The sequence below is a fragment of the Apteryx mantelli genome, chromosome 7, assembly GCF_036417845.1.
Source record: "Apteryx mantelli isolate bAptMan1 chromosome 7, bAptMan1.hap1, whole genome shotgun sequence".
NCBI classification, from domain to species: domain Eukaryota; kingdom Metazoa; phylum Chordata; class Aves; order Apterygiformes; family Apterygidae; genus Apteryx; species Apteryx mantelli.
This window is the reverse complement of record NC_089984.1, coordinates 5741383-5750954: the sequence shown is the minus strand read 5'-3', so window position 1 is coordinate 5750954 and position 9572 is coordinate 5741383. Positions and strand designations below refer to the sequence as shown.

Here is a 9572-nt window from a genome sequence, read left to right as displayed (position 1 = left end):
GGCCCAGACCTTTCCATCGGAACACGTCCCAGGAAGAAACGAGCAGCTCTTTAAAATGCCCACACGTCAGAAAAAAATAAAGTTCTACCAGTTCACACTTTTTTCTTGCAGGCCATCCCCCAAAATGACAACAGGAAAGCAATCTTTGCAGGTGTTCAAGCAAAACCAAGGAATAAAAGTACGATAAAGATTCTTTTATACAAAACTCATATGGTCTTTAATTAAATGCAACTTAAGTGGTGTACACAGATGTCCGATACATACAAAAAGACAGATGCACCATCATAAACAAAAGTTAGTATTTTACATCTGCTGTGCCTTTCACTGAAATATAGTACATTTCTCTTCAGCTAGTCTGCACTACCAATAGCATGGAGGGAATAAAACACAGCAGCATTAATTCAGATTTCAGCTCCTATTTACAGAAGGAAGATGGTAGTATTGTAGAACGTACCTGCTTTCATAAAAAACATCTTATAAAAGCTAGTGATTACCTACCACTACTGGAGGGCTTTGCTGATGTCAGTCAGTGTCACTGCTCGCAGCTTGATTAACTGATTACACAGTTCAGGTCCCACCTGCAGTGATTAGTTCAGTTTCAAGAGACATAAAAAACTCTCTTACCTGCTCATCTCTCCCACTCATCTGAGCCCTTTGTGTGTTTTCCAAACTCGAGTGCTAATGCTGACTGTAGCATTAACACAGCAGGATAAAGACATGACAGTCAAAGGGGGTTAAACACAAACTACTTAACAGTTTTATTCTTCAGATTTTTTCGACTTCAATTTTGCCATGGTTTCATGTGACGAAGCTTTGTCAGTTTCGGTTTTCTCTACTGTTTCTGCAGTTTTCTTTACAGTTTCAGCAGTGTTCTTTTTTGGCCTTTGTTTACTGGAACGTATCAGGTCTTCGCGTCCAAGTTCAACCATTTTTGCTTCCCAAGAGTTGATTTCATTTTCGTACCGAACCTTATCGTCTTCAGCAAGCTGCAAGTACGGCTGGAAGAAAATTATATATTGACAGCTGTGAAAGTGGCTATTTCTGGATAACTGTCATATCATTTCCTCCCCTTTTATACAAAGGCAACGTAGTACATGACCTGGGCAGGGCGCATCTGAGGTGTTCACTTTCATCTCCAGCAAATTCAAAAAATGCCGCACTTGTGCAAAAACCCAAAACCGTAACATCAAATTATGGTTATGTCAACAGATGCCCATTCCTGAATGGGACAGTTATTCCATTTTACTAGTAACAGCTAAGGTTTTGTAGGTGAGTACAAGTTGGGAAAGCTCGGATATGTAAGGAACAAGAATCCAGACAGGTATTTCTGCTTAACATATGTCAAATTCTCTCTCTACAGGAAAAACATAGAACATGAACCTAGCACATGTTCTAAGTACACATTCAAAACAGTCTGGAAGAAGGACATTTAGGAGGCAGGACAGAAAGGTACAGAACATCTGAAAGAACTGGGGACTTATTTTATTTCAGTATAGCACACCTCTGATTTTCCCATACCCATCTGAACCATCATACTTCAACCCACTGAGAAAGCTGGCAGAAAAACATCCCTGAGGCACCCAAAGTAAATAAATCGCTGTGTGCAGTTGTAAATTTCTGCCTGTTAACAGTGTTTCCAAGACTAGCAAGTTACTACCCTGACATTAAAACAAAGTATCTTATTTTTAATTTATTGGAGGGGGAGGGAGAGGGAAATCAAACTGTTGAACATTATTCCACCTTCCCTCCTAGATCCCACTCAACTTCCATTTCCAGGCATACAGAACTTCCATCCTATCACACTCATTCGCATTTCATCAACACTGTTAAAAAAAATGGTCACTACTGCAATAATAGCAACGACAATCTTGAAAAAGATGGGCAAATAAGATGTTGGAGTATTTTCCTCAATATTGTATCCAAGCAACTCTAGCTCAACTCAAGATTTTGTAAGAATGTAATAATTTTGTCATTTCCTGATTAGATTAAAGCCACATCAAAAGCCACGGACATACCTGCTTTTGAAAAGTGGATAGCTTTCGCCATTCTTCAAATAAATACTTCAGCTTTCCCTACAGGGTATCAAATATTCAAAACATTAATATTAAAATAATATTAAAGAGACCACAGAGGGTTACAGGTGAATGCCACACCAGTAAAAGCCAGGTATAAACCAATACGAAAAAGCACCCACGCAAAGTTGCAAAGTCTTAATTCCCCATCTCTTAACCTAGGTCAGCAATAAACAATGCGGCTTAACACACTGCTGCGCATCATGGGACCCACACTTAGCGATAACATAAGCATAAAGTAAGTTAGAATTACTTCACCTGCAGCAAAAGCATGCAAACAGAGCAGCTGAACTGCTTTATAGCAACATGATTGCATCCTACCCTACATGTTGGTTTAATTTAAACCAAGCCATAACTTAAGCCAAGCCCACAAAAGTATTAACCACATTCACGGGAAGCTTTGCATGACTCCAGGAGTATTTAGCCATATGTGTGTCAAACTAGGATGCAGCTGACTAAAGACGCCTTGTAAATAGATAACTGAGGAAAATAACCATTTCTCATCCTTTTTTATTTGCTGCTAAACATGTTGACATCCTAATTAAACTGGTCTTACTAACACACCACAAGGTGTTTCTGCAAACAAGACTCATCATATCTTTCATGAAACTACATTATCACCACTTCCCAGCTGTCTACCTGCGTAAGGTAAGGAGGATATTACGGATATAGCAGAGGTTGCTGATGCTTTAAGTGCAGTAATCCAGCAATGCAACTTAAATCACCCCGAAGTGCAGTTTAGTGCAGAACTTCTGACTTTGCAGAGGAACTCCTGCATGTTCCGTAACATTGATTTTGCTATAAGAGGAACAATAATAACTACTACAGATGTGATAGTGGACCACCGCGACAGTTTGAAAAATGAATGCATTTCTAGACTGAAATAAAGAGCAGAATTCTTTCCTCATAGAAAAGGTGAAGTCTGTAGCACTGAAGCGCAAGAAGTACATCAGATCTTTTAAGTCTGCATATTCACACACCAGCTTGTACAGAATATACCCTCAGCAGTATAGCCAAAAAATAATATCTAACAAAGCAAAACCCAGAGATATTGAACTGCTGAGCAGTTGCTTTGAAAGACACAGAATCTAAGAAAGATTTCCTGATTACAATAAATTTCATAGGGCAACAGATATCATTACTGAATAAACTTTTCTTTTCTTTTTTTTGTATAAAAAGAATAATCTTTCCTGGCTTACCATTGGTGAAATTCCCTCACTTTCTTGAAAGTGTTCTGACACAAAAATGTTAAAGCCACTACGAGGTCTTTTAGGTTTTCCAAGCACAGTCAATTCCTTCAAAAACAACAAAAAAGTTATTCAATCTACCCAACATGCATTTTTCCAAAACTGAACACATCACTTGTCCTTATGTTTCATACAAAAAAAAAACAGTTTCAAATTCAATTTCTTGTATTTTGTTCTGTAAACTGGACTGCGTTTCCAGATGATCTGGTTATTCACACTGCTTGTCAAGACCTTTGCTAAACTAAACTAAGAAAAGATAACTTGAATTTTCACAGACGTAATAGTTCAAAAATGATCCTTTTTTTTGTTTAACTTCAGCCAAGCCTTTCAGAAACTAAAAACTATATTTATGCTCATTCAGGAAAAAAGTCATGACAACAGGGCATCTATTATCTCCACAAGGCTGTGGCAATTGGTGTGAAATACCATATGCTTGCAGAGGAGAGCAGATAGCTGACTTTGTGGGTGGTGAGAAGGTAGAACAGAGGCAGCAGATTTCCAGGGAAACGGAACTAGTTTCCTGCTACCAGAATGCTTGCCTACAGGGATGATAGTGAAGGAGGGGAAAGTACAACAAATTATGGATGCAACTACATGTGCTGGTTTCCTCAGCTGTAAGACCTTACCACTATGGACTTGGTGCTGCAAGGTAGCACCTCCTCAGGTATGCTGCTTAAATTCCTTGTGGTGCCATACTCTTATAATAATAATGAAGGAAGTTTTTTTTGTCATTCCAATCTTTGAGTATTTTAAAACCCAATCTGTTTCACTTTTACCAATTAGGGCAACATCACACAAGGAGCTCAGTTCACACAAATGAATAGGCAGTAACCTCTTCAATTGATTTTGCCGCTGGACAAAGCATAATGTTGTATCCTTACAGATGGCTCTGTCTCTAAGGATTCATATATAAACCAGCTAAATGGGAACAGGGAAAATGATCTGTATCAAGAAGTCTAAAAAAGACACTAAGAGACATACATCTATACAAGACTAATGCAACATGTCAGCAGCTACTTGGAGTCAGAAGTGGCAGAACCCAGAGAAAGGCAGGAAGAAAGGCTGTTCCAAATGGCTGTTACCCTGTAGGGGCCAACAAAAGGAGAGATACAATGTCCTTCTGAGAAGCTGTTTCCGGATATCTTCAGACCTGTGTTGCTGGCTCAAATGTCCTCACATAGCTTTACAAATGGGGGAGAAAAAAAGCACAGAGAAGCTACTCATGAACACAAAGATATGTGCTAGTTCTGGTCTTCAAGCACAGGAAAGTCACTAAAATAACCAGTAACACCATCTATGATTTTAATCCATGTTTTTTTTTTTTTTTTTTTATGAGCAGCTTTGTTTTAACATTTCTAAACATGCCCCAACTCTGTTGCTGCCATCTAGCAACTTTTAAATAGCAGGCAAACAGACTTCAGTTTCCTTGAAAAAACAAAAAAAACAAGAAAACAAATTCGAAATTTAAAATACTTACTCTTTTTTGCTTGAACGATCTTCTTTTTGCCAGTTGTCTTCTCCTTTCTTCTTTCAAAGCTGCAGCCACGGCTGGAGTTAGCTGCGCTTTATACATGGCCAGCTGCTCTTTGTATCTTTGCCAGTCTGCCCTTCTAGCTTCCTCATAAACCTACAACACAATCACCAACCTTAACCTGATGTTACCATTCAGCTAAGCATGGTGCTTTTTAAAGTACTGAAGAGCCAAATCCCTTCTGAAACAGTGCCGTCTGCAAGAAGACACAGATCTGGCTATATATCTAGTCAACCATCATTCAGCATCAGTGAAACAAATCCCTAAACATGTTTTATGTACTAGAAAACACACAGGAACATGAAGCAAGCAAATTTTTGTAAATCTTCTCTCTACTGATCATATGCTGCCTTCTGTCCTCTCCTAGGAGCAATCCACTAGGAATAATCCTAGAAATAATCCACAGGGATTGACACAAATTAAAAAAAAGCATGGCTTTAGCTGTGTAAGAGTAATTTAAGCACCTTCTGGACCCTCTGTCACACATACATCCTTCTGAATGACTTACATACGAATGACATACTTACATGCAGTGCAGCCCTTACTATGGGTAAGGGATAGTCGTGTCCTATTTCAACATGGAAGTGCCAGGGCAGAAAACTGCCATTGCCTCCTCAAATTGTTTCTACTTGGTCATCACTCACAGCATAAACTCTGGCTTGATGTGAAGTGGTTCTGACCCTTGTGAAGCTGTCAGCACACTAACCAACTTTTAACTGATGTCTTACCTTTTTGTCTCCTTCCAATCTCAGTAATAATGCAATATATCAAATGAATAAAAGACTACTTTCATAAAAACCTAAGGTTTAGTTGAGATTTTCAGTAGTCTGCACTGTCTGGTACTCCGGTAGTGATTGTAGGAGCAGGTGGGAGGCCTATTGCTTATAGCATTTAAAATGTGAAGAATTAAGACAAGTCCACAGTATTTTTAAAAAAATATGGAATCCTTTTTAAAAGCTGAAAAGCATGAGAACATAAAGATCAATTATAAACATATGGGAAGATGCTAGACTAATTCAAAAACACAGTAAAACCCAAGCCAGACTTTCCCAAACACTTTGTGGTTTGGTACTATCTAAATACAAGAATACCTGGCATAAGTATAACCAGACAAGCACTAAGGCCTTTACTAGCCAAGAATCTCTAGCAGCAAAAACAAATACTGGCCACAGAGCAAGAAGGTAGGAGCAATGACACCTGAAACAGTCTAAAACTGAAAACTAGAGGCTCACCGAAATGAAAGTAGACATTGCACATTGAGAAAGAAAGCCACAAGAGTGCTCAAGGCAGAGGCCTAGAAAAACACTGGGAAGAAGGTAATTCTACTAGAAAATATTAACTTTAAAAAAAAAAAAAAAAAAGGTACCTTTAAATTAGGTCTGCAGTCACTCTCAAACCATTAAAAAGAGTCAGTTCTTTCACCAAAAATTAAATCACATCTCACCTAACTTAAGAATAGGAAAGTAGAAGAAATTAACAATACTTTTGTTATTATACCTTAATGCACACCTGTATAATAACCATTCATAAAGAAATTAGGTACGAGTTTTCAGCCATACAGCCACGTACGGCAAGGCTTGTGTCATTTGTTTCTTTCTGGCACTGGATTAAAAATATGATCATATGCAGAATTATCAAAATCTGCCCCCTGCCTCCAAGTACTTCAAAGCCCCCAGTTCTCTCCAGAATTGTTTTTATGCCTCTACTTTTGTACGCAAGCACTTTTTTTTTTTAATGGAGAACATCAAACCAGGTAAAATGACCGGTAAGATTCTATACAGTTCAAAGCACATTGGGGGGGGGGGGGGGGGGAACGACACACACAACACTTACTTGTTTCTCTGATACTGGTAACTCCTTCCAAGCATCTGCCAGTTTTTTAACCAGCTCCACACTATTCATTTCTGTATATTAAAAATAGAAAGCAAGTAAGAAATATTCAGTAATGCATTTCTTCAATTTTCCCCAGGAAAGAAGTTGTCACTAACATCTTTTTCCTGTACAAACATGTTTTCTTCCTTTTATAAACCTATTTACTTACTGTGGCAGTTAACAGGAACTGTGATTTTGGGGGGAAAAAAGGTCTCTGCTCTTAGTTCAAACTCTAACGAAACATGCAGTTATAAACTGAAACACCATTTCTGAGACAAACATCTTTAACCAGTCTACAAAAGTTTCTCTTTTAAGGTGGATCCTTTTCTAGGATGCAAGATGGTCTGAACTTGGGCAAGGGTGTGGGGGGACACTTTGTTTTTTAAGTTTTTATTCATTTACCTTGCGCATACCACAAAAACAAATTTCTAGTTCTCAGTTTTCGGCAGACATGCTTGATCTTTATTAAAATAAGGTCTCTTATCTACAATATTATTCAACAAGGTTAAAAAAAAAAGTCATCTCCTTCTCCCACAAACAAAATTACAGACAGTGACTTGAATTTGCTTCATTTTTCAGCTGACTGGCTTTGACGGACTCTTTCACTATTCTCATTTGATGCACCTTCCAGTCTTAGACTACTTCAATGCCAAACAATGCCTGAAATTTGGGGGGAGGAGGGGAGAGAGGATATATGCTTTTTCTTTCCTGAAAAATCCTTTCTAGGTTTTCCCTATGCTTCACCCTAAAAGAAAAGGGATAGATCTTCCTCTATCACACCTCAAATGTAAGGTTCAGCCACCTCAACTGCGGAAAAGCAGAACTAAGTTCTTGTAAGTAACCTGATTTCCAGAATTCTGGAAAAGAAACAAAACAAACAGAAAAAAAAAAAACCCAACAACAGACTGACTGGGGGAGTTCTTAGTCCAGGTACACCATTCTTAAAACTTTTGAAAATACAATGTTTTGGCAATCACAACAAGAAAAAAAAAACAGGTTATTGAAGATTATTTCTGCTAGAACTAGAAAGCCAAAAAAACAATACCAGCTTTGCTTTATAGAGTAAAGTACACTTATTTGCAGATTATTCAAGTTCTGGAAAGAGGCAGCAAAATATTGTTGTTCAGGCACGTATCTACAACAAGATCTCTAAGCTCAGTGTCTCAATGTTTTAGACTATTAAACTCTTGAACTACTGAGCAAAAAACCAAAGGTATCAAGTTCTTTTTGCAGTGTAAATTAACCTCACACCTTGCAATCATAGCTCTTTAAACATCTTAACATAACTTAGATATAGAGTTATGCTACATTTTCTCATTTCCACAGTACTTTCTGTATCAGCACAGCTTTCTATTTTGCTCTTCTCCGATTACAGTTCGGAACGACCACATTCATCATCGTAAACTGTATTTATAGGCAACTAAACATATTCACAGAAAGCCATTTGCCTCTAAATACAGTTACCTTTTCTCTCTTGTATGTTAGTAACAGTCCAAAACACAAAGTTTTTAAGCTACTAGCAAAGTATCAAAATAAAAATCACATACAGCTCATTATGTCAAAAAATGTATTTCAAACATGCATAGATTCATAATTAACTGAAAAACACTCATCACTATTAACACAAACATCTCAAGTGTTTTTTTCCTTCAAACTTTTTAAAAGTTACATACTCTGCTTTAGTTGAGCTATTAAGTATAAAAGACTGCACTAATACAAGCATAGGCAGTAGGTGCAGCAACCCTGAGCTTACTTTACGTTACTGATACAACAGGTCTTTGGTCTCCTAACATGACAGTAACGTTTCTTAGTTACACCTATGACATTTAATTTACAAAAAATGTATTAATACGAAAAACTGCATGAGTATATATATATACACACACACATATAAAATGTACATGCATATATATTTCGTACATATATTTTATGTATGATAATAGCTATATTTTATGTGTATGTTATGCTTTTTTGCTTTAATCACACATCAGGGAAAAAAAAACTCCATGTACCTAAAGTAAGACTAGCTTTACAACAAAACCTGTGGTACACTCGGCGCGTTGAGACCTCATACTTCTAAAAACAAAACAAAACCGATCAGGAGTCGATACTCGGTACCTAATTCCATTAAGACCCCGTACCTGGATTTTTTTGCCGGAAAACAGAACGGTTCTCCTTCAGAAAACGAAAATAGGCCGTTAACGGCCGCTTCGGGCGCTCGTAGGAACTGATCCGCCTGCAAAGGCCCTTCTCCACCGACAGCGTGACGCTACAACGGCAGCACACAACCGCAGCCCGTTACCCCGACAGGCCGCGCCGACCGCGGCGGCACCCGGGCGCCGGCGGGAGCCCCCCCGCTCGCCCGAGCAGCCAGGCCCCGCCACCCCGCGGCGCCCCATCCCGCCCCCGCCCGCTCGCCGCCCCGCCGGGCACCTGAGGAGCCGCTGCGCGCCGGGGACGAGGGCCGCGGCCCGGCCCAGCAGCACCAGCGCCACCGCCATGCCGCCCTCCCGCCAACCGCGCACGCGCAGCAAGCGCCGCCGCCGCCGCGCGGCATCCTGGGATAGCGCCCGCCGCGCGCGGGCCTCCCGGCGGCGAGGCCGCGGATTGGCTCGCCGGGGGCGGTCACGCGACGGCGGCGGGGCGGGGCCGGGCGGCCCCGCGGAGGGCGGGAAGGGGACAAGGTCAGGCCGTCGCCACGGAGCCGCCCCGGGCCCGTCTGGCTTGTCCCACCCGGGGGCGGGGGGGGCTGGCCTTCCCCCCTTTCCCGAAAAACAACGCCCCCCCAGAGCCGCCCCCGCCTCACTAGTTTCGTGCTTACATAAATATATAAAACATGCCCCCAAACGC

The 9572-nt window shown here is 40.3% G+C and overlaps 1 protein-coding gene across 3 annotated transcripts; it reads right to left on the bottom strand.

Moving 5' to 3' along the window:
* Positions 1-190: 190 nt before the first annotated feature.
* TFAM (transcription factor A, mitochondrial) lies at positions 191-9239 on the bottom strand. Of its 3 annotated transcripts, XM_067299676.1 has the most exons (8): positions 9156-9239; positions 8864-8991; positions 6684-6754; positions 4797-4946; positions 3272-3367; positions 2016-2072; positions 755-998; positions 191-578 (listed from the first exon to the last, which is right to left on the bottom strand). In XM_067299676.1, the coding sequence occupies exons 1-7, from the start codon at positions 9221-9223 to the stop codon at positions 759-761; spliced, it is 810 nt and encodes a 269-aa protein (XP_067155777.1). In that variant the 5' UTR covers positions 9224-9239; the 3' UTR covers positions 191-578; positions 755-758. The 3 variants fall into 3 exon arrangements, with proteins under 3 accessions (XP_067155777.1, XP_067155776.1, XP_067155778.1); XM_067299675.1 differs by having other exon boundaries at positions 191-998; XM_067299677.1 differs by lacking the exon at positions 2016-2072 and having other exon boundaries at positions 191-998.
* Between the last annotated feature and the right edge of the window lie 333 nt (positions 9240-9572).